We start from the raw sequence: 24,409 nt of genomic DNA, 5'->3' as shown, positions 1-24,409 counted from the left end.
TATGTAAGATGTCAGGTGCCCGCCCAGAAGAAGAGGCTATCTCTGTTCCCAAGCCCATTTCCAAAATCAGGGGCATGTTCTGGAAGTCCGGACAAAAACCATCCTATTAACTGACAGCTGAGAGTAGAGTTCAAGCTAGGTGCAGACTGCACACCCAAGAACTGGCCGAGGTCTTGCTCCCAGGCTGGCTGGCAGCTAGCAGGCCACCTTGGTGTGGCCTCAGAAGCAGGTTCTCCTGCGGAGATGGCACACCTGCCCACTGCTGACAGCTGGGCTCTGGAGGAGCCCAAACTTGGTGTCCAGACTTGAGGCAGGCCATAGGGAAGCTCCTCCTGCAGAGATATGGTGAGAGCCAGCTGGCTTGAATGAATCCTTTGTTTTCAGACTTACATTTTATCTTAGTTGAAATTTCAAGTCCAGATGAAAATCCCACCATTACTTCAAATGGCTGATTTATGTTTAAATACTCTTTTAAAAACCGAGCACCACCGTTGAGTGCATACTATCAAAAGTTTACTTGTTTTCTGTAACCTGAGTGACGGTGATCTGTATATGTTTCCACTCCAGTCCTTAAGTAAAAAAGCAGCTGTTTAATACATAACACAGAACAAAAACCAAAGCACGGTAGTAACAAAACTGAAAGAAAGCATGAATGTTTTTACCTTCACTTTAAGCAGACTTCAAAAAATTCACAGAAAAAAAAAATTCACAGAAGATGAAACACATACAAGAGGCTCTTACCCTTTTGCAAATAAATATAGAAAAGAGTAAAAAGAGATGACAAGGCTAGGGAATCTATGCGCTAATCCAGGCTTTCCCTTTCTCTCTCTTTTTTATGTTCCTTTTACTCTCTTTGGAAAATTTAAGAAATGCTTTCATACCAAATGAAAACACTAGTGTGCAAAGAACACAATGCTGTGTGAGTTGACTATGAAACAGTAAACATAAAATGGATTTGTAAAGGGAATGCGCTGGGGCCATAACATGAGATGACTTTAAAGATAAAAACTAAAACAATTTTTTGTCACATAAAAGCCGTTAAGTATCATCTTAATCAATGTTTGGACTACCCTATAAATAACGTAAACAGTGAGACAACTGTCAAAATCCCATGAGCCAAATGCTCCCCAAAAGAATCAATGCTCAAACTCCCTGATGTCTCGTTTAACAATTACGGTACCGCTCATCCAAGATATCTATTCACAGCAAATCCATTCATTAAAAATCACTATGAAGCAACATTTTGCCTATTGGATGGCCAACAATGTTTCCTTTTACCCTTTATTTTCATAAAGATTTTACATGAAAACAAGAATATGAAACGCATGCACATATATATGTCTTTGAGGGTCAAAGCTGCTTTAGCAAAAACAATCTGAATTTGATACCATGGCCTAAAGACCAATAAATCCAGAAATGTCAAAAACTTCTAGGCAACAACATGACAGCTAAACAGGCCTCATTTTAAATTATAACACTCTAGTCTTCTGTGACCCCTTAAATTCTGGTAGCCACTCTGCTTGCACACTGTCTTCCTGGGCCAGCTCTGTACGTAAAGAAAACACTGGTGCTCAGCCAGCAAGAAAAGCCCCACCTCCACCCAGCTGTTCGGCATATCCTTCCCCCTGCTGAAAACATAACTTAGGAAGCCCACTGTCTCTCTAAAGTATCCCCGTGGTTTCAGACTACATTGAGCTTGTTCCTCAAAACCTCTACTAAAAAAATAAATAACAGCTTGGGCACACAGTCTGAAACCACTTTATGTTGGTTCACTTGTTCCCGTATTCTTGTCTCATTTCCCCAAAGACTCAGAAAGCTGTTTCTTCAGCACCACACCTCATCCCCAGCTTGCTTCTTCCCTGCATCCTCAACTAATCTCCATAGACTCCTAGAAAGTCATCATCTGAAAGGAGCTTTAAAGATGATTTAGTCTAAGCTCGACTTGAAATGAACTAGGTCAGAGTTCATATAAAAGTTCACATAAAAGGTTAGTACTTTTTATAGTCCAGTCAGGCAGATCTGGGTTCAAGTTCTGTCTGCGGCACAATCTAGTTACAGAAACTGCCTTCTCATCTGTGAAGCACACGCAGCACCTATCTCATAAACCTGTTGTAATGATCGAATGAAATAATACATGTTCCCCTATTTGGGACTTTTCATTTTCTTGGTCCTTGCTAACACCATCTTTTTGGCTGATTCTCTTCCTCGGTTATACCACATTAACTTGTGAGCCCAAGAGCCAGGCTTCTCTCCTACGGGTATTTTCTAATCTTAGAGGGTCTAGGCTAGTGCCAGGTATCTTTTGAGAGACCCAACCAACCACGTGAAAGAATCCATCACGCCCCTATAACCACCACCTGTGTTGGCAAACGTGCCGTCCTGCAGTTTCTTCCGAGGACCTACCGAGGTCTACGGGATTCCGAAGCTGCGCCTCTGAAAACAAATGCGCCTATCTCCCTCCGTCCTCTCCTCACACAACATTCTATATAGAAGAACTAGATAAACCACTGTCTCCAAAAACGTAGAAATAAAGTTAGTTAGCATCTTTACCAGAACGTTCAGGAATCTGTGATAAGAGACAGGAATTGAAAAGGGTCAAAATTTCTGGAGAAGTCTTTTTAGGATGTGCGGCATCAAGTTCTTGAACGAGAATTATGTGTACAACGGATGCTGGCAGAGAGTGAACCAGAAACTCACCGGCGAGTCCGCGCGGTTAAACGCTGCACTTCACTATCCAAGGAGTGACTCATAACATCAACTTGGATTCTACCACTGGGTGTAGATCCCCTCGGACAAGAGGCCAGTTTCATTGGAGGTGCGGGCCCCCAAGAGTAAATCTGTATCTAAGGAGGCACATATCCGCTTTTGAAAACACATTTCACTAAAAAACCGTCGGCTCCATATGCTGGGACAAATGTGCCATTTCTCCCTTGCAGAGGGCAAGGCCAAAGAGTCAGCGGGTGAGGGAGGGGAAGGTTCTGGGCCCTGAGGAGGGCGGCAGAGGGGACCCCGGGGGAGGTTCTGGGCCCTGAGGAGGGCGGCAGTGGGGACCCCGGGGGGAAGGTTCTGGGCCCTGAGGAGGGCGGCAGAGGGGACCCCGGGGGAGGTTCTGGGCCCCGAGGAGGGCGGCAGAGGGGACCCCGGGGGGAAGGTTCTGGGCCCCGAGGAGGGCGGCAGAGGGGACCCCGGGGGAGGTTCTGGGCCCTGAGGAGGGCGGCAGAGGGGACCCCGGGGGAGGTTCTGGGCCCTGAGGAGGGCGGCAGTGGGGACCCCGGGGGGAAGGTTCTGGGCCCTGAGGAGGGCGGCAGAGGGGACCCCGGGGGAGGTTCTGGGCCCCGAGGAGGGCGGCAGAGGGGACCCCGGGGGGAAGGTTCTGGGCCCCGAGGAGGGCGGCAGAGGGGACCCCGGGGGAGGTTCTGGGCCCCGAGGAGGGCGGCAGCGGGGACCCCGGGGGGAAGGTTCTGGGCCCTGAGGAGGGCGGCAGAGGGGACCCCGGGGGAGGTTCTGGGCCCTGAGGAGGGCGGCAGAGGGGACCCCGGGGGGAAGGTTCTGGGCCCTGAGGAGGGCGGCAGAGGGGACCCCGGGGGAGGTTCTGGGCCCTGAGGAGGGCGGCAGAGGGGACCCCGGGGGAGGTTCTGGGCCCCGAGGAGGGCGGCAGAGGGGACCCCGGGGGGAAGGTTCTGGGCCCTGAGGAGGGCGGCAGAGGGGACCCCGGGGGAGGTTCTGGGCCCTGAGGAGGGCGGCAGCGGGGACCCCGGGGGAGGTTCTGGGCCCTGAGGAGGGCGGCAGAGGGGACCCCGGGGGAGGTTCTGGGCCCTGAGGAGGGCGGCAGAGGGGACCCCGGGGGAGGTTCTGGGCCCTGAGGAGGGCGGCAGAGGGGACCCCGGGGGAGGTTCTGGGCCCTGAGGAGGGTGGCAGCGGGGACCCCAGGGGAGGTTCTGGGCCCTGAGGAGGGCGGCAGCGGGGACCCCGGGGGAGGTTCTGGGCCCTGAGGAGGGCGGCAGCGGGGACCCCGGGGGAGGTTCTGGGCCCTGAGGAGGGCGGCAGAGGGGACCCCGGGGGAGGTTCTGGGCCCTGAGGAGGGCGGCAGCGGGGACCCCAGGGGAGGTTCTGGGCCCTGAGGAGGGCGGCAGCGGGGACCCCGGGGGGGAGGTTCTGGGCCCTGAGGAGGGCGGCAGCGGGGACCCCAGGGGAGGTTCTGGGCCCTGAGGAGGGCGGCAGAGGGGACCCCGGGGGGAAGGTTCTGGGCCCCGAGGAGGGCGGCAGAGGGGACCCCGGGGGAGGTTCTGGGCCCTGAGGAGGGCGGCAGCGGGGACCCCAGGGGAGGTTCTGGGCCCTGAGGAGGGCGGCAGCGGGGACCCCGGGGGAGGTTCTGGGCCCTGAGGAGGGCGGCAGCGGGGACCCCGGGGGGAAGGTTCTGGGCCCTGAGGAGGGCGGCAGAGGGGACCCCGGGGGGAAGGTTCTGGGCCCTGAGGAGGGCGGCAGAGGGGACCCCGGGGGAGGTTCTGGGCCCCGAGGAGGGCGGCAGTGGGGACCCCGGGGGAGGTTCTGGGCCCTGAGGAGGGCGGCAGCGGGGACCCCGGGGGGAAGGTTCTGGGCCCTGAGGAGGGCGGCAGAGGGGACCCCGGGGGGAAGGTTCTGGGCCCCGAGGAGGGCGGCAGCGGGGACCCCGGGGGAGGTTCTGGGCCCTGAGGAGGGCGGCAGCCGGGACCCCGGGGGAGGTTCTGGGCCCTGAGGAGGGCGGCAGCGGGGACCCCGGGGGGAAGGTTCTGGGCCCCGAGGAGGGCGGCAGCGGGGACCCCGGGGGGAAGGTTCTGGGCCCTGAGGAGGGCGGCAGAGGGGACCCCGGGGGGGAGGTTCTGGGCCCTGAGGAGGGCGGCAGTGGGGACCCCGGGGGGAAGGTTCTGGGCCCCGAGGAGGGCGGCAGCGGGGACCCCGGGGGGGAGGTTCTGGGCCCTGAGGAGGGCGGCAGAGGGGACCCCGGGGGGAAGGTTCTGGGCCCTGAGGAGGGCGGCAGCGGGGACCCCGGGGGGAAGGTTCTGGGCCCTGAGGAGGGCGGCAGCGGGGACCCCGGGGGAGGTTCTGGGCCCCTGGAGGGCGCGGGTGGCAAGGCTGGTTCTTTCCAGGAATGTTCTCGGAGCAGCTGAGACAGCGCAGCACCTACTCCGCAGGTTGTGTCGGTGCCGCCGACGCCGCGTCCGGATCCCGGCGGCCTGGGCGAGGCCGTCCCACGCGGAGACCCCGCAGCCCGCCCCCCCCCACGGCCCTGGAGGCGGACGCCTAGGCGCCCGGCCGCCCCTCGGTCCCCGTCCCCTCCGCCCCTCGGTCCCCGTCCCCTCCGCCCCTCGGTCCCCGTCCCCTCCGCCCCTCGGTCCCCGTCCCCTCCGCCCCTCGGTCCCCGTCCCCTCCGCCCCTCGGTCCCCGTCCCCTCCGCCCCTCGGTCCCCGTCCCCTCCGCCCCTCGGTCCCCGTCCCCTCCGCCCCTCGGTCCCCGTCCCCTCCGCCCCTCGGTCCCCGTCCCCTCCGCCCCTCGGTCCCCGTCCCCTCCGCCCCTCGGTCCCCGGCCCCGTCCCCTCCGCCCCTCGGTCCCCGTCCCCTCCGCCCCTCGGTCCCCGTCCCCTCCGCCCCTCGGTCCCCGTCCCCTCCGCCCCTCGGTCCCCGTCCCCTCCGCCCCTCGGTCCCCGTCCCCTCCGCCCCTCGGTCCCCGGCCCCGTCCCCTCCGCCCCTCGGTCCCCGTCCCCTCCGCCCCTCCGCCCCCGTCCCCTCTCCGCCCCCGCCCCCGTCCCGAAGGCCGCCGCCCTCGTCCCCCTCGTCCCCCGCGGGTCTGCGAGGCCGGTTCCTCCGCCGTCCCAGCGCGGCCGTCCGAGCTCCGCGGGCCTGGGCTGCGGGCGGGGCGGGGGGCAGCGGGCGGGGGCGCCCCCTCGGCTCTGCCCCCGGGGGTGAGAGCGGCGGCAGGTCGGGGGCCCCGGGCGGGGGCGGGGGCGGGGGCGGGGGCGGGGGCCGGGGCCGGGGGCCCGGGCGGCGCCGCCGCTGCACTTACGTAGCGCTTCAGCTTCTTCTCCGGCGGGGACTTGCGGAGCCAGCCCGAGCAGACCACCTCGCCGCCGCTCATGGTGCGCGCCGCCCGCGGGACCTCGGCGGCCCGAGGCGGCGGGGCGGGCGGGGCGCGTGCGGGGCGGGGGCCGGGGCCGCGGGGCCGGGGCTGCGGGGCCGGGGCCGCGGGGCCTCGTCAGCGCGCCCGTCCCGCCGGCGCCCGGAGCGCTCCTGCCCGCGGACCCGGGCTCGGCCGCGCGCGCTCCGCCCCCGGAACGGGCCTCCCCGGGCGCCGGCCCAGGACGACGCCGCCCGCGCTCCCCCGCGCCCGCGGCCCGGCCCCGGCTCGGCCCCCGGCTCGGCCCCCGGCTCGGCCCCCGGCTCGGCTGCGCCCGGCGTCGGGAGGCGGAGGCCCGGGGCGGCGGGCGGGCGGCGGGGCAGGTCCGGGGGCGGCGGCGGCGGCGGCGGCGGCGGCGGCGGGCGGGGCGCGCGGCAGGGTCCGGCGCGTCGCGCTCTCGGGGGCTCCCGTCCGCGGCCCGGGCGCTGCAGACTTTCTGAGAAACTCCGCCGCCGCGCTCGCGGCCACAACAAGGGCCGGGGGCGGAGGGAGCGGCGGGGCGGGCGGGGGGCGGCGTCCGAGAGGCACCCTGGGATGTGTAGTCCGGGCGGCCGCGCGGGCCCTGGGCGGCGGGGGGCGGCGGCGGCGGCGGCGGCACTTCCAGCCCGCGGGGCGGCCGAGCCGGGGGGCGGGTGCTGGGCGGGCCCGGGCGCCGGGGGAGGGGCCTGGCGGGGGGAGGGGCGACCTCGGGGTGGGGGAGGGGCAGGCCCGCGTGGGCGAGGGCGGCGCTTCGGCGCGGGCCCCGGGCTGCGGCGCCCCCCGCGGTCCCCCCCGCGGCCCCCCCGCCCCGGCGCCCTCCCCCCGCGGGGCGGCTGCTCGCGGACCCCCCGGAGCGCGGCGTCGGCCCCGAGGCTCTGCCCGCGCGCGCCGGGCGGGGGCGGCACCGGGTCCGCAGCCCCGCGCTGCCCTGTCGTGGAAACGCTTTTTCCCGTTTGTTTCAGGAGAACCAAGGCCCAGGACAGTCCTCACGAGGTGACAATCGGGACAGTCTGGCAGCGTCGGCGGGGAGCTGCCGGGCCGCTGTGGCTAGCGCAGCCTTCGCCTCCCCGCGGCCCCGGGACCCGGCCCCGACCGCGACCCCGACCGCGACCCCGACCGCGACCCCGACCCGGACCCGAGGGCCGGGAGAGCGCCCGGGGCCGCGGGGGGAGAGCGCCCGGGGCCGCGACGGGAGAGCGCCCGGGGCCGCGGGGGGGAGAGCGCCCGGGGCCGCGACGGGAGAGCGCCCGGGGCCGCGGGGGGGGGGGAGAGCGCCCGGGGCCGCGGGGGGGAGAGCGCCCGGGGCCGCGACGGGAGAGCGCCCGGGGCCGCGGGGGGGGGGAGAGCGCCCGGGGCCGCGGGGGGGGGGAGAGCGCCCGGGGCCGCGACGGGAGAGCGCCCGGGGCCGCGGGGGGGGGGAGAGCGCCCGGGGCCGCGGGGGGGGGGGAGAGCGCCCGGGGCCGCGGGGGGGGAGAGCGCTCGGGGCCGCGGGGGGGGAGAGCGCCCGGGGCCGCGGGGGGGGGGAGAGCGCCCGGGGCCGCGACGGGAGAGCGCCCGGGGCCGCGGGGGGGAGAGCGCCCGGGGCCGCGACGGGAGAGCGCCCGGGGCCGCGGGGGCGAGGCGGCCTCCCGGAGGCGTGTGCGCGGAGGTTCCGAGGTGCGGGGGCACAGCGCGGGCCTGAGGCGACAGCCCGGACCAGGGCAGACGGGGCCAGCGACCCGCGGGACTTGCTCTTCTTGGAACGCCAGGGCTCGGCACACCCGTGATCGCCACTTTTACAGCAGCTGCTAATCCAGGCCGGTTCTTTCCAAGTGTGTGAACGCAGAGTTTGCACTTCTCCCTCCCGTAGGAAGCGCGTATGTGCTGAGTCGGAAGCATTTATGGTTGACATGAGGTTGGTTCGCTCTGGGCTTAAGAAAAGTTGTCGCTGTCTCCACCGATAAAGTCTTTTCAACGGAAAATTGAAACAGGCCGTATACTGCTTAGCTTCTGTAAGTCCCAATAATCTTTTCTCTATTTCAAGTAAAGGATTCGATTATCTCATTTCCATGAGATAGGAGAGTACCTGAAGAAATCTTTAAGGACTTTCCCTTTCAACTGTGCTGTTTTAGAATTGCCTGTCTATTGTTCTATTATTTATTTTATTTATGCATGAGAGAGAGAGAGGCAGAGACCCAGGCAGAGGGAGAAGCAGGCTCCGCGCAGGGAGCCCGACGTGGGACTCGATCCAGGGACCCCCGGGTCACGCCCTGAGCTGAAGGCAGGGGCTCAGCCGTGAGCCACCGAGGCGCCCCTAGATTTGTATTTCCGGAGAGCAAATAAGGGGCGAGGAGAGGTTGAAGATAGATACATCTTCATGTATTTACTTTAGAAAGGAAATTTGCATTATTTTAACGTATACCATTTTAGATTATCTGTTAAATCACATTTTATATTCATAAATTAAAGCATATCCCGGAAAAAGTTATCCCAACTAAGAATCTTGACTTTCATTCATACAACAAATACTTATGGAATATCCTGTGTCCAAGTCCCAGAGGACCTGGGATCCAATAGGGAGAAAAGTCAGACCTCTTCTAGAATCCCTCTCTCCTGGAGAAACACATTTCACAGGTAATTAGCCCTGTAACTTCTACAGTACACTCATGTGTGGTGTGAAATGGTATGAAAGAAAAATAGAGTCTTATTTGGGCATATAACTGGAGGATCTACCCCTGGGAAGAGAATGCATGGGTTGGGATAGGCTTCCCTGAAGAGAAGACTTCAAAAGGAGGTCCTCCGGTTGAGTGCAGTTAGCCTGGCAAAGTAGCAGAGAACATTCCAGACAGGAGCTACTAGGCACACAACTCCTCAATCTAGAAGGACCTGAACGAAGGCAGCAGCGAGGCAAGTGAGAGGGACGTTGCCCAGGGTGAGGTTACAGACAAGGGACAGCTTGCACAGATGCTTGCAGATTAGAGTTGAAATGTCTTCTTGCAGCAGATGATCATATCGTTTCCTGTGGTTCAAATCACCTCAAACAATCGCTGCAATGGACTTTGTCGTTTACCTCCAGCATCCTCCTTTAACCACATGTCTTCCAACTTGATCTCTGACGATCTTCTATGTAATCTTCCTAATAGCTTTTCTAGCCTATTAACGCTTTGCTTTCTCGTGATCCATCAGAGCTCTCCTTTCTCCACTTCCCCCTTGTCCAGTTTAAATTCCATGGTCCGTATTTTTAATGACGTGGTCCCAACTCACAAAACCCAATTCTGGATGAGCCCAACTCTACTTTCCTCTGCATCCACACAACCAAGTGGAGGGAATCACCCAACAGGGTAAGTGGCATCACCATAAATTCATGTTCCAAGACCTCAAATAGATCCTCAACTATCTGTAGGGGCAAGTCTTAGTTTTCTGGACCCTAAAGCTTATACAGTTTGTAGAGTCCTTTTAAAGAAAAAGAATATACAATTACAAATATAAAATTAGGATGAATATGTATTCAGAGTGAAGAAATAAAAGACAGACATATTTACTGGAGCGGTGGAGATACAGGCGCCTTTCTTTTGAAATCTTTATGGTGATTTACCAGAGCCCTTACACGTACATGCCACCTGAGTGCATCCTGGCTTCCCCTCCCACAAGGACTCTCCACCTCTCCCAGCAGTTCCTACTCCCGTGGGAGACCTGTGCTAAAGCTTCATTAGCTTTATGGATGTCCCTGCTACCTGGTAGTTCCACTTCCTTTATCTGGACAGTGCACTAGCCTACTCCCTGCAATAACTTGTCTTTTTTAAAAAAGATAATAGGGCACCCCGGGTGGCTCAGCGGTTTAATGCCGCCTTCAGCCCCAGGCCTGATCCTGGAGACCAGGGATCGAGTCCCATGTCGGGCTCCCGGGATGGAGCCTTCTTCTCTCTCTGCCTGTGTCTCTGCCTCTATCTTTGTGAGTAAATAAATAAAATCTTAAAAAAAAATAATAGCTTTATTGATATATAATTCACATACCATAAAATTCACATTTTTAAAGTGCACAATTCAGTGATTTATAGTATACTTAAGAAATTCTTCAGTCTCACCACTAATTCCAGAATATTTCACTGCCCCAAAAAGAAGCCCCATTTGCAAAGAAATTCCCATTAGCAGTCCCTCTCCATTCCCCCCTCCACCCTTGCCCCTGACAACCACTTAATCTTTCTACTTGCATCTTTTGGACATCCCATATAAATGGAATTATACAATAAGTGGCCTTTTGTGACTGCATTTCATTATTAAGCATGTTTTCAAGGTTTATCCACGTTGTAGCGTATATCAGTACTTCGGTCCTTCCTATTGTTAAATAGCATTCCATTGTATAGATATTGCACATTTTCCTTATCCATTTATCAGTTGGATATTTAGATTGTTTCTACCCTTTGGCTATTATAAATAGTGCTTGTAGTAACTTAAACTTCTTCAGACTTCTCTAATTCCGACTCCCCCACCATCTTTATCAACTGAAGATCTTTTTTACAGCATCACCGGAATGCCAGAGTGGTCACATGTAAACTCCTTCAACCTGTAGCCATCAAATATGCAAACCTACAAATTATCTTCACTTCTCCTACTCTCCCTTCTTCCTATGGCAAATAGGAAACATCGCTTTCTTCCTACAAGAGGCCAATCCCTCAATTTATGCTTTGGATTTCATCCCGGTACACCTTCTCAAGAACCTCACCCTACAAATGATCTCTTCTTTATCTAAATACTCTCCATGTAGTCCTTTCCATTGCCCTTTGTGGATGTATGCATTCCCATAAAACTTTATTTACAAAAGCAAATGGTGAGCCAGATTTGGCAAAAGGCCATAGTTTACCAAATTTTGCTTTATGCCATCATGATCTGTTTGGATGCACGTTAAAACACACACTACACTACACTTTAAAATGGAAGTGAACCATTAGTATACTATAATGCCTTTTAATAGCTATTGTGAGGGGAATCTTATCTGAAATTGCTGATAACATGCAATTGCAGATTATTTAATTCTTCCCTAATGTTAGCGCTATTCCTCTGTGTAAACTACCATATAATTAAAATGAAAATTGGCTGCATTGTAATTGACAAAAGGATTAAGGCAAGAGATTATAGTTCTCTTCAGTTTTAATTGAAAACCAAGTTAAATTATCCAACATGGTTTTTGTTTTGTTTTTTTTAAAGATTGTATTGATTTATTTGAGAGAGAGCGTGAGAACACAAGTGAGCAGGGGCAGAGGAAGAGGGAAGTAGACTCTGCTGATCAGGGAGCCGGGCGTGGGTTTCAACATGGGGCTGGATCTGGGGCTTGATCCTAGGACTCCAGGAGCATGAGCTGAGCCGAAAGCAGATGCTTAACTGACTGAGCTACCCGGGCACCCCTATCCATCATGTCTTAAACATTCATCTTTTCTGTTAAAATGGTGTGAAAAATCCTCCACGTTTCATATTTCTTTTCAGGTACCAGCTCTTCTCTCTTCTCTCACAGCCAGATCACTCTTGAGTGCTGCTATATTTTCTGTCTCTAGTTCATCCTCCATCATTCTTCAACCTGCCTTCATTCTAGCGACCATCTCACTTTCTCTCTTGTACTTGCCAAGGTCACCAGTCACCCCCACATCACTAAATCAGACCAGAATTTTTAGTCTTCATATTTCTTGATCTCTCCTTCCTAAAACTCAGTATCCTGTTCTCCGAGACACTGCAGCATTGGACCTCCCTGTCTCCTTGCTCCTTCTCGGATCTCTTTGCAGGCTCTTCTTCTGCTAGCCCTTGGCGTTCTAAAGTCCAGCCCCCTCTCTTCGCATTCTGTGCTTTCTCCTGTGTGGCGGTCTCTGTGCTTTATCTGCACATAAACACTTCACAAATTTCCATTCCAGCTTAGTTCTCTCTTCTGATAGACCCTCCTATAAATCTAACTGCTTTCTTTATATGCTGCTTGGCTCAATTACATCAACAAAATCAAAATCCTGGTCTCCAGATCGCACCAAATCTAGTCCTCTTCTGCTTCCTTTCTTTTCTCTTGGAGTCATTCTTTGTATCTTCTCTCATCTTCCATCACCAGCCCCTACCAAACGGAGATGCGCTGGCCTATGGAATCATTTCCCCATTCATCCACTTCCGGACTACCACTCTTTTTGAAGTTATTTCATCTCTCACTTGGATTTTTGGTTATATTCTTAAAGCATACACCTTCTATTTCCCCTGATAAGTAGATTCTCCACTTTTCAGCCAGAGTAATCTTTATAAAACACAAATGTGATCAGTTCAGTAGCTGCCCGTTGATCACAGGATAAAGGCGTAAATCCTTAGTGTGGTGGGTCTACAGATGCGCATGGCCTCAGCCTGTACCATCTCTACCTCCTTCTGTGCTAAACTCCCCACCTCGCCCCCCTCCCACCAACTCGCACTTCCCGCCTCCTACTACAAGGCCTACATTCTTGCTGTTCCCGTGCTGGACACGCTGCCCGCCCCGGGACTTGCATTTCGTTTTTCCATCCTCGCCCCCACTACAGATCTCAGGCCACCCATTTCTCCCACAGGAAAACTTTTCCTTCTACCTTGGTAGAATTATACTCCCTTTTCTACCCTCTTACCATGCTGTTTATTGTTCTCTCCTTCAGAATACGTGTCACAGTTGTCATTTTACATCTGTCTCTGAGGTTATTTTATTGATATTTACTTCTCTTACTAGGTAATGGACTCTAAGGAGGGTAAGGACCGTGTCTAGTTTGTTTATTCAGTTTATTTACACCCCTACCACCTAACTGGATACCTGGCACATAATAGGTACTGAACGCATACTTATTGAGTGAGCTAATGAATGAAGGAAGCTTTGATCAGGAGGCTGAGTGAGCCAGGGTTTTCTTACTACTGACGTGGTAACGAGATGGTGCTGGCATCAAGGTGCAGTGCTGTGGTCTGAGCGTTTATGTGCCCTCAAAATTCATATATCAAAATCCTAGCACCCGAGGTGATGGTATTAGGAGGTAGGGCTTTGGGGAGGTGATTAGGTCATAAGAGCAGAGCCCTCGGATCCCTGGGTGGCACAGCGGTTTGGCGCCTGCCTTTGGCCCAGGGCGCGATCCTGGAGACCCGGGATTGAATCCCACGTTGGGCTCCCGGTGCTCCCTGCTTCTCCCTCTGCCTATGTCTCTGCCTCTCTCTCTCTCTCTCTCTCTCTCTCTGTGTGTGTGACTATCATAAATTAAAAAAAAAAGAGTAGAGCCCTCATAATGGAATTAATAATTTTATTAAAAAGCCAGAAAAATCTCCCTTACCCCTTTCCACCATGTGAGGACACAGCAAGAAGGCACCATCTATGAACCAGAAATAGGGTTCTTTCTAGACACTGAATCTGCTGATGCTTAGATATTGGACTCCCCAGCCTCCAGGAGGACTATGAGAAATAAATTTCTGTTATTTATAAGCCACGCAGTTTTTTTTTTTTTGGTTGTTGTTGTTATAGCAGTCCAGAAGAACTACAACAGGTGGAAATTGTCTCCTGAGTAAGCAGACTCCAAAAAGTGACAAACCATACTATGGATCATTACCTAAAGGTGGGATTTTTTTCTCTTTTAAAGTTTTCCCACTTATGATCTTTTCTCTATAACAAAAATGCGTCACTTTCATAATAGGAAAAAGAATGCATGTAATATTTTTTAGTTAACAAAAACTTAAACCTAAACTTTAAAAATTGAGATTTTCATACATCTATGCATTTCTAAGGAAGTTGTGTTTAAATAATCCTGGAATGAAAATATCCTTGGAATAAGATTTACACAGTTATAATTAGAAAATGTTTTTTTGACAAAGGAATAAAATATTGTTTTTAGAGTATTTCAATTTTAATTATTAGGGGCCATGAAAAATTTAAACAGTTTATGATAACACTGCCTGCATTGCATAATTTTATTTCTAACCTAATACTTCAAAATGAAGGTTATTAACTAGGCTAAAAGAAAGTAGTCATTTTGTAGAATGTAAACCGAAATGCATTTGAGATTGTAACATAAAATCATTTATATAATGGTATTAGAGTAATTTAATATAATAATTACCTTTTCACTCTTCTTGAGTTCAAATTGTATTTTGGATGAGCAACAATATTCTACAAAGTCAAAGTTATATATACTTAAGAAAACTGTTTTATTTTTTCTTCTTTTTTTTTTACTTTAAGTAGACTCCATGCCCAGAGTGTGGAGCTCAAACTCACAACCCTGAGATCAAGAGTCACATGCTCTACCAACTGAGCCAGCCAGGTGCCCCAACTCAGTTTTCTTTTAAACTGAAAATTATGAAATGACTGCTTCAGACCTGTGCCATTTATTAGACTGAGATAAAAACTATAGGTACAGAGAACCAAGAAACAGACCAATACATATTTAGTCATTAAATTGAGGACAAAGTTGACAGTACAGTACCTTGGGGAAATGATAGACTTTTCAGTAAGTTGTCCTGGGTCAGTTGGACATTCCTATGGAAAAAAAAGAGATCTTGTCTCCTATCTTACAACATACACAAAAATCCATCCCAGACGATTTGTAGATTTAAAAATTAAAGTGGAAAGGGGCACCTAGGTCTCTCAGTCGGCTAAGGGTTAAGCGTCTGACTTGGTTTCAGCTAAGGTCATGATCTCAGTCCTGGAGGTTGAGCCTCCTGTTGGGCTCCAGGTTCAGGGTGGAGCCTGATTGAGATTCTCTTTCTCTCTGCCCCTCCCACTCCTGCTCATGCGCTTGCTCGCGCGCGCTCTCTCTCGCTCTCTCTCTCTCTCTCAAATAAATAAATCTTTAAAAAAATTTTAGTGAAGAAACTAGAATGTCTCTAAACGAAAACATTCAAAACTATCTCTTTGATTTTGGAAAAGGTCAATAGAAACAGAAAGCACCAGTCCTAAAATTAAAAAAGTAATATATTGGACAACATTAAAATTGAGAATATCTCTTCATCAAAATCATGTTTAAGGGAATACAAAAACAAGCCACAGAAGAGAAGAAGATATTTGATTTCTTTTATTTGCCATGGGGCTTGTAATCAGGATACCTGAAATACCAGAATCAGTAAGAAGATGATAGACAATTCAAAATTCAGTTTCCAACCAAGATTGAGTAAAGGAGACTAGATTTACCTACCCTACTGAAACAGCCTCTTAACAAAAGAACAAAATATATGATACAACAATTTTCATGACATGAAGCCTCAGCACTGAAGGAGTAATACCTGGAGGCAGGAAGCCAACAAGGTGGACATCACAATTGCCCTGACTTACTGCCCGCAAGAGACTTTCTAGGTCACAGCACAGGGTGCTTGCACTCTCTCTGAGTTGAGAAGAGGGATCTGGGAATTTGGGAAGGCTAACACAGTAGGAACTTGCAGAATGGAGTACTAGATGGGAGAGAGCTACAGAGAGAGACCGTCCTGGAGATTCCCCACCCAGTGGTCCCCTCAGGTCTTCGGCTGAACACTGATCAGCAGGTACAGGTGAAGAAACTACTCGACACTAGAGAAAGAACCACTGAAAAAAGATTACAGGGAAAAATCACCAGGGAATTGCACAGGGTAGAAATAGTTCCTATTCTCCCAGCCAGAGTGAAAACCTCCATAACTCACAGGGCTCTGTAGACTACTTTGGAGGAGTTTTGTCTCAATAGTGGGGCAAAGGGGCCTCTGGGTGGCTCAGTCAGTTAAGCCTCCAGCTCTTGATTTTGGCTCAGGTTATGATCTCAGGGTCATGAGATCAAACCCCACATCGGGCTCCGTGCTTAGCTCGGAGTCTGCTTGAGATTCTCTCTCCCACTCCCTCGGCCCCTCCCTCTACTTGCATTCTCTCTCTAAATAAATAAATAAAATCTTAAAAAAGACATTATGGGGCAAAACTAGCCCTAGATTAAATGCTGCTGTGATCTTGCCTAAGAAAACTTAATAGCAAGACTGTAGGATCAAACTGTTTACAAGTACCTTAACTATGTCCCAAATAAAAGCTCAATATATTTATAGGTAAACAAAAATATTCAACACCCAACAAGATATAATTTGCAGTATTTGACATCCGATCAGAAATTATAAATAAGCAGGTAAGTATGACCCAAAACAAGGAGAAAAATCAACTGAAGCCAACCCAGAAATGACACAGATGATAAAATAATTAACAAAATTAGAAGCTATTACAACTGTTATAACTACATCCTATAAGTTCAAGAAGCTAGAGAGATGACATCATAAGTAGAGACATAGAAGGTATCACAAAGGTAGATAAATCTTCTGGAGATGAAAAATACAATGACATGAAAAATTAACAGTAGATTAGACATTACAGAAGATTAGTGAATTAAACACATAGCAGGATGAAACACAGAAAGAAAAAAATTGAAAATAAACAGAGCATCAATAAAAATGTGATCCCTTGTACTAGTCAATGAACATGTATTTGGAGTCTCCAAAAGAAGGGGGAGGCATAGAAAAATATCTGAACAGATAATGGCCAAAAATTACCCAAATTTGTTGCAACTGCAAACCCATAAAGACTCAATATTGGTGCAAGAAATTAAAGACCTAAGTAAAATATACCGAGTTTATGAATCACAAGATGGTATCATTAAGTTGTCCGGTTTTATCCAGCTTATTTTATAAATTCAACACAATATTTCGGCAAGGTTTTTGTTTGTTCGTTTGTTTGCAAAATTGATAAGCTAATTCTAAAATTCATTTGGAAATGCAAAGGACCTAGAATAGCTAAAACAACTTTGAGAAAGGAGGAAGTTAGAGAATTTATACTACCTGATTTCCAGACTTGTACAAGGCCTCAATAATAAAGTCAGTGTATATTTGCATCAGCATAGACAGATAGATTCATGGAACAGAATATAGTCCAGAAATAGACATACATATATAGTCAATTGATTTTTGACAAAGGTGTGCAACTCAAAGAAGAAAGGATTTTCTTGTTAATAATCGATGCTGAAGCAATTGGATATCAAAATGCAAAAAAAAACCACCCAATAAAAACAAAAAGCACAACCAACTTTGATATATAAGCTTCAGCACATGCACAAATGTACTCATGATAGATTATGGACTTAAATGTAAAGCCTAATAACAATAAAATCTCTGAAAGAAAACATAGGGGAAAATCTGTGTGATGCTGAGTTAGGGAAAGATCTCTGAGATATGATGTCCAAAGTATGACCCACAAAAGAGAAAAATGATAAATTGGACTTTAAAAAATTTTAAATTTCGGCTTTTTGAAAGATACTGCTGAGAAAATGAAAAGCCACAAGCTGAGAGAAGTTATTTGCAAACCACATATTTGATAAAGAAATTGTATCCAGATACTATAAATAACTGTCAGAACTCAATAATAATAAAACAAACAACCTAATAAAAAACACGAGCAGAAGAGGAGTGCCTGGGTGGCACAGCTGGCTAAGCGTCCAACTTGTGGTTTTGGCTCAGGTCATGATCTCAGGGTCCTGGGTTGGAGCCCCACGTGGGGCTCTGCGCTCAGAAGAATCTACTTCCAATTCTCTCTTTCCCTCTGCCCCTCCCTCTGCTCACTCACATTCTCTCTCTCTCTCTCTCTCTCTCTCTCTCTCTCTGTAAAAGAAATACATATTTTTTTAAAAAAATGAGATTTGTACAACACTTAACCAAAACAGGCACATAGATAACAAGCACATCAAAAGATGATCTTTAGGGAAATGCAAATTCCTATATCAATTGGGATATCACTATACACCTATTAGAATGTCTAAAATTAAAAAGATTGATCACATCAAATGTTAGTGAGAGACCGAGCAACTGAAACTCTCATACTGCTTGTGAGAGTGTAAAATGGAAGAAATTCTGGTGGTTTACGTTAAATATGCATGTACCATAGGATCCAGATATATCTATCCAAGATAAATGAAAACATATGTTAATTCAAGGTCTTGTGCAAAAATGTTCTTACTAGCTTTATTTTAAATAGCCCCAAACTGGAAACAACTCAAATGCCAATTAAGAGGTTTTATCAACCAAGTGTGGTATATCCATACGATGGGATACTACTCAGAAATAAAACGGAATGAACTAGGAATGATCCATGTAATGATAGGATAAATCTTAAAATAATTATGCTGGGGATCCCTGGGTGGCGCAGCGGTTTGGCGCCTGCCTTTGGCCCAGGGTGCGATCCTGGAGACCCGGGATCAAATCCCACGTCAGGCTCCCGGTGCATGGAGCCCGCTTCTCCCTCTGCCTATGTCTCTGCCTCTCTCTCTCTCTCTGTGACTATCATAAATAAATTAAAAAAAATTAAAAAAAATTAAAAAAATAAAATAATTATGCTGCGTGAAAGAACCTCAGTAGAAATAAAGACACCCTGCATGATTCAATTTATAGAAATTCTAGAGAATTCAAATGGATCGATAATGACAGAAAGTGAATCCATGGTTAGTTGGGATTGGGAGGGATGGATATGTTCACTAGCTTGATTGTGGTGTACAAATGTATCAAATTGTGCATTTTAAATACATGTGCTTTACTGCATATCAGTTATACCTCCGTAAAGCTGCTTAAAAAAAACAAAACAACAACAACAACAAGGTAGGCAACTCAGTAAGAACAAAGGGCCAAACACTTACACGTGGGCAAAGCTAACCTATGGAAGTCAGGAGGATGGTTCCCTTTGCTAAGCACTGGGCAGGGGAGAAATTTCTTCGGGCAGTGTGGTAGTGTTGATTTCTTGATTAGGTGGTTGGTTACAGGAGTGTTTCCTTTCAGGAATTCATCAAGCTGAATGTAATTGGTGTTTGGTATTTACGCTATACTTTAATTTTAAAAAAAGCTTACTTATTATAAAAAACAACTATATATACATCTGTGATCATGGTGTGAATCTTTTTTTTAGATTTTTAATTTATTCATGAGAGACACACAGAGAGAGAGAGAGGCAGAGACACAGGCAGAGGGAGAAGCAGGCTCCATGCAGGGAGCCCGACGCGGGACTCGATCCTGGGACCCCGGGGTCACTCCCGGGGCCGAAGGCAGACACCCAACCACTGAGCACTCGGGTGCCCCCATGGCGTGGAAATCTGCGATAGGCTGAAGGTCTATTTCAGGGTAAAGGCTCTGTCCCTCTTACTCTGGGAGATGAACTCCTCTTACTGTGCTTTTCCAGGTGGTAAAAGATTTCCTCAGAAGTTTCTCAGAAAGCTGCTTATTATTTTTATAAGTGAGGGATGTGCCTATTTTAGCTTCAAAGAAATCAGCAACCTCTTCCAGACAGGAAATTGCCGGGGAAATGAAATTAGATTGTTGAGAATGCTAATGCCGTTGATTCCAGAGGGGTGGTGCCTTGGCACGCCAGCCGGTTTGCCTCTTCAGCTCTTGTGCTTCTCTGGGACCCACCAGGGTGGCTTCCTGGGTCATGGTTCCACTCTCTAATGCTGTTGCCTTTGGTGACAGCCGAGGGGACCCTTTGACATATGGGGAAAAAACTGATAAGCTGTGCCAAGCCAATCAGATTCACTCTTGAAGGCTTTGGATTTGAGACGGAGACTCTAATTAGTTAGAGGTGGGCCCTGGAGCTGGGAGGTCCTGCAGCTCCCTGGTAAGGAAGGCTATGTCCTCTGGGGAAAGAGAGGGAAGAACTCCAGAAGAACCAGAAAAAGGCAAAGAGACAATCCGGGTTGCAGCCTCTCAAGGGGCCACCCTGGAGTTCTTGCCCTTGGGATCCATGAGAGTCTATGAGCAAAAGTAAAACTTCCCTTTTTGTTTGATATAACCTGGGTGGTTTCTCTTCCTCATAACCAAATGCTTTCTGTCTGAGAAGTTTGGCAAGTAATGAATTTAAGTAAGTAAAAATCTGGGTTATGGTGAAAGAAGAGTCCTATCATGTAGAAACTTAAGATTTGAAAGTAAACTTTCAATTTTCCAGGCCAAACTTCTCTCTCTTTTCAGGAATTCTTTCTGTGAGAGAGTTGCTTTGTCTTTGATGACCACTTCAGGTCTTTTCTCCCTCCTCACCTCCTTCTTTTCCTTCAACACATGTCTACTGACTGTTCACGATTAGCTGGGCACTTTCCTGGGTACTTAGGATTGAACAAATCAAAAAAAATATTTTTTTAATTAAAAAAAAAATCTGGGGCCCACTGCCCTGGGCCATTCCTTGCAAAAAAAAAAAAAAATCTGCTGCCTTCTCGGAGCTTACACTCATATGAGGAGAATTAGATGATAAGCAAGAACATATAGGAACAGACACAGCACGTTAGAAGGTGATAAGCTATATGAGAAGAAGGAAGTGAGTACGAGAACGGGGGTGGAGAGTAAGAGTAATGAGAGGGTGGAGGGAATGCAGTTTAAAGCAGGGTGCGCCTTACTGAGAGCAGGCCATTTGCAGAGACTTAAGGAGGCGATGACATCTAAGGAGCAAAAGAACCAGAATAAGCTGGAGGGACAGTTGCAGGAGAGGAGGATGAGGTGGGAGACAGAAGAGGGGCCGGGTCATATGGAACCTTGTAGGCAAATGCAGGAACTGTGGCTCTTGCTCTGAGTGAGCCCAAGATCCATCGTGGGGTTCTGAGCAGAGAGACATCCTCTGACTTGTTTTAACACAAAATAGGTTATAGGAAGGCAAGGATAGATTTAGGGACATGGTAATTATTCCTAAGACAATCAGTACCACCGAGTAAAAATCTGTATTCTTGCCAATTCCATCCATTATTCTAAACCCTGTCTGAAGCATTTGAAATCAATTATTTTTCTTTTTTAAAAAATGCTTTATCTGATTATAAAACTAAACATATGTATTCTTGGTAGGATAGTTGGGAAACACACAAAAAAGTAAGACTGCACATTATACTCTCTCCAAAGAGAACCACATCTTCAATTTTATACCATTTTAATCTTTTTTGTATATTTTTTATTGGAGTTCGATTTGCCAACATATAGTATGACACCCAGTGCTCATCCCGCCAAGTGCCCCCCTCAGTGCCCGTCACCCAGTCACCCCACCCCCACCCACCTCCCTTTCCACCACCCCTTGTTCATTTCTGAGAGTTAGGAGTCTCTCATGTTCTGTCTCCCTCTCTGATATTTCCCACTCATTTTCTCTCCTTTCCCCTTTATTCCCTTTCACTATTTTTTATATTCACTCTTTTATATTCCCCAAATGAATGAGACCATATAATGTCTCATAATGACTGACTTCACTCAGCATAATCCCCTCCAGGTCCATCCACCTCGAAGCAAATGGTGGGTATTTGTCGTTTCTAACGGCTGAGGAATATTCCATTAGATACATAAACCACATCTTCTCTATCCATCATCTTTCGATGGACACCGAGGCTCTTTCCACAGTTCGACTATTGTGGACATTGCTGCTAGAAACATCGGGGTGCAGGTGTCCCGGCGTTTCACTGCATCTGTATCTTTGGGGTAAATCCCCAGCAGTGCAATTGCTGGGTCGTAGGGCAGCTCTATTTTCAATTTTTTGAGGAGCCTCCACACAGTTTTCCAGAGTGGCTGCACCGGTTCACATTCCCACCAACAGTGCAGGAGGGTTCCCCTTTCTCCGCATCCTCTCCAACATCTGTTGTTTCCTGCCTTGTTAATTTTCCCATTCTCACTGTTGTGAGGTGGGATCTCATTGTGGTTCTGATTTGTATTTCCCTGATGGCCAGTGATGCGGAGCATGTTCTCATGTGCGTGTTGGCCATGTCTATGTCTTCCTCTGTGAGATTTCTGTTCATGTCTCTTGCCCATTTCAGGATTGGATTGTCTGTTTCTTTGCTGTTGAGTTTCATAAGTTCTTTATAGATCTTGGATACTAGCCGTTTATCTGATGTGTCATTTGCAAATATCTCTTCCCATTCTGTAGGTTGTCTTGTAGTTTTGTTGACTGTATCCTTTGCTGTGCAGAAGCTTCTTATCTTGATGAAGTTCCAATAGTTCATTTTTGCTTTTGTTTCTCTTGCCTTCATGGATGGATCCTGCAAGAAGTTGCTGTGGCCAAGGTCAAAAAGGGTGTTGCCTGTGTTCTCCTCTAGGACTTTGATGGGTTCCTGTCTCACATTTAGGTCTTTCATCTTTCATTTCGAGTGTATCTTTGTGTCTGGTGTAAGAGAATGGTCCAGTTTCATTCTTCTGCACGTGGCTGTCTAACTTTCCCAGCACCTCGTATTGAAGAGACTGTCCCTTTTCCACTGGATAGTCTTAGCATTTTAATCTTCTTACTCACATACATTTACATATTTTAGTCTTCTCCTCCAACAGTTCTTCAGCTGTTTGAAGGCAGATATTCATACCTTTTCCCCTCAGTTTTTCACTATCTGGACCAGGGGTTCTTATTTGGGGATTCACAGATTCATTCCAAGGTTCTAGGAACTTCCTGCAAACATAAATGAAATTGCGGGTATTTTTATGTAGAGGAAAATAAACGTTTCTTCAACTTTTCAAAGGGCCATGTGACACCAAAGAAAGTTAAAAAACTGATACAAAATATTTTGGGTACTTGCCTCCTACAGATTGATTCATTAATCATCCCCGTCTCAATTCACGAGAGTGAGTTTCTAGCAGCATGTTTGTCCAATGGACGCGATCCACTTGGCCACATTGACGGCTAGGGGTAAGTACTTGACCCATGCTACACCAAACAGAATCCCTTCTATTGGGAACTTGGGGCTGGGATGATGAGAAAGCCAGTTTGGGGCGTAGTAGACTAGGAATTGGAGAAGCCGTCTCACACAGACAAAGACTAACGGAGCAACAGGGAGGAGCAGAGAGCCAGTGCTGCCAGCCTTCCTGGTGACGTTCCATTTCCTGGCTCCAGCCCTTCCCAAAGCTCAGCCACGTTCCTACCTTGGATCCTATGAGGCGCTCCTGTTTCTAGGGGTGATATTCAAAATATTTAAAGCTGGTTCTCTGTGGGCACCAATGAATCAGAGCAGATGCTACCAAGAAACGACTGGCTCTGCCAGCCCCTGCGTCTCACCAGGATGGCGGCCCTGTCATCCCGAGGATTCGTGACCCCGTCTCTGCCTAAACCAGCTACGTTTTTTGCTGAATCAAAAGAGTTTGAACTGATGTAGAGCCACCGCTCTGGCTGAGGTCGCCCAGTGATTCCTTACACAGCGGAGAGCACATGCCTCTCTGTCCGTCTGCTTCCCCCGAGTTGTCTGGCTGCCAATGACCCTCTTGGAGAGTGGAGGTCATGGCTGAGTAGTCAGCTGTTGCTCGACTAGTTAGTTGGAGGTGAGACTACTGAGGTCATCGCCTTGCGTGATTTGGACACAGTCCTATTAGTGCCGCCTACAGGAGGATTAGCTTTCTGAGTGGCTAAGTCACATCGCACTGACCTTATGATCAACAAAAGCACCTCAGTCTCTTCACATAAGTAGCCAAGCCATCTTTCCATCATCTGCATTTACGAGATGGTATTTGGAGCCCAAACTCAAGGCTATTAAATCTCATTCTGTTGCTTTTGAGCTAGCCTTCCGATCTCTCAAGAGCTTTTAAACATCTTCATCATATTAGCCATCTCTTCTAGTTTTGTGCCTTCACAGATCTGAAAACTTTGCTCCGTGCACCCCAGCATGATTAGTTTCACCCAGTCTAGGAGCATACTCAGCCAGCAACTGGGGTGTTGAGGGGGCATCAGATGTTGCCCAATACCCAGAAGGCTGGACTGTGTGGTCAGATGGCTGAGCTGGTGACAGGTATGCTTGTGGGAGGCACTGAGCCGGGTTCTAGGAGGTGTCAGAAATCTGCAGCCAGGGCCAAAGCTGAATTGCAAACCAAACGGAATGACCACTATGGAGAACAGCAGATATAATTCCGGTGACCCAGGAGGGAAGGGTGAGGAACCCAGTTGTACTGCTTGAGGCCTCAGCCCAGAACTGCTCTTGCACATGTGAATGAGTGATCTTTGCTGACTCCTTGGCTTCACTGACCTCGTCACCGGGAGCAGCCTCTCCCTCATCCCAGCCTTCACAGATCAGGAAAGCATGGAAGGCAAAGCCGCTAAGGATCTGGATACTGCTAGATCCATAAAACTACAAAAAGCTGAGGTCAGGAAGCATGAGAGAAAGGAGACACTGAATCCCAATAGGAGCAAGAGTCTAAGGTGCAAGTCCAAGTGCCCAAGGGAGACCCTAACAGAGTTTTGCTTCAGCGGGGGGGGGGGGGTGGTTTGTGAGTGCTGGCTCTTCCACCTCGGACCTCCAGCGTCCTCCTCTCACCCCCAACCCCCCCACCCCCAGTTTAAAAAGTATGCTTTCCTGAATCCAGTGTCCAACTGTTTTCA

At 50.0% G+C, this 24,409-nt stretch overlaps 1 protein-coding gene and 1 long non-coding RNA gene across 10 annotated transcripts in view; one reads left to right on the top strand and one right to left on the bottom strand.

Annotated features, from left to right (window-relative positions):
* GAB1 (GRB2 associated binding protein 1) overlaps positions 1-6,168 on the bottom strand; it is a 118,276-nt gene extending 112,108 nt beyond the window's left edge. For all 4 annotated transcript variants that reach the window (XM_055317041.1, XM_055317043.1, XM_055317042.1 and 1 more), the window contains exon 1: positions 6,040-6,168. In XM_055317041.1, the coding sequence (XP_055173016.1) occupies positions 6,040-6,111 (72 nt within the window). In that variant the 5' untranslated portion in view covers positions 6,112-6,168. The remainder of the gene's footprint in view (positions 1-6,039) is intronic.
* Positions 6,169-6,974: 806 nt separating this feature from the next.
* Positions 6,975-24,409, top strand: part of LOC129504380 (uncharacterized) — a 29,660-nt gene continuing 12,225 nt past the window's right edge. For 3 of the 6 annotated variants that reach the window (XR_008663346.1, XR_008663345.1, XR_008663341.1), the window contains exons 1-5: positions 6,975-7,122; positions 7,979-8,120; positions 13,598-13,688; positions 19,016-19,227; positions 22,632-22,732. This is a non-coding gene — a long non-coding RNA (uncharacterized LOC129504380). The remainder of the gene's footprint in view (positions 7,123-7,978; positions 8,121-13,597; positions 13,689-19,015; positions 19,228-22,631; positions 22,733-24,409) is intronic. The other 3 variants (XR_008663343.1, XR_008663342.1, XR_008663344.1) reach the window with 3 other exon arrangements.

The sequence above is a fragment of the Nyctereutes procyonoides genome, unplaced genomic scaffold, assembly GCF_905146905.1.
Source record: "Nyctereutes procyonoides isolate TBG_1078 unplaced genomic scaffold, NYPRO_anot_genome, whole genome shotgun sequence".
NCBI lineage: Eukaryota > Metazoa > Chordata > Mammalia > Carnivora > Canidae > Nyctereutes > Nyctereutes procyonoides.
Note: the sequence above shows the minus strand (reverse complement) of the source record. Positions and strands in the feature narration are given on the sequence as shown.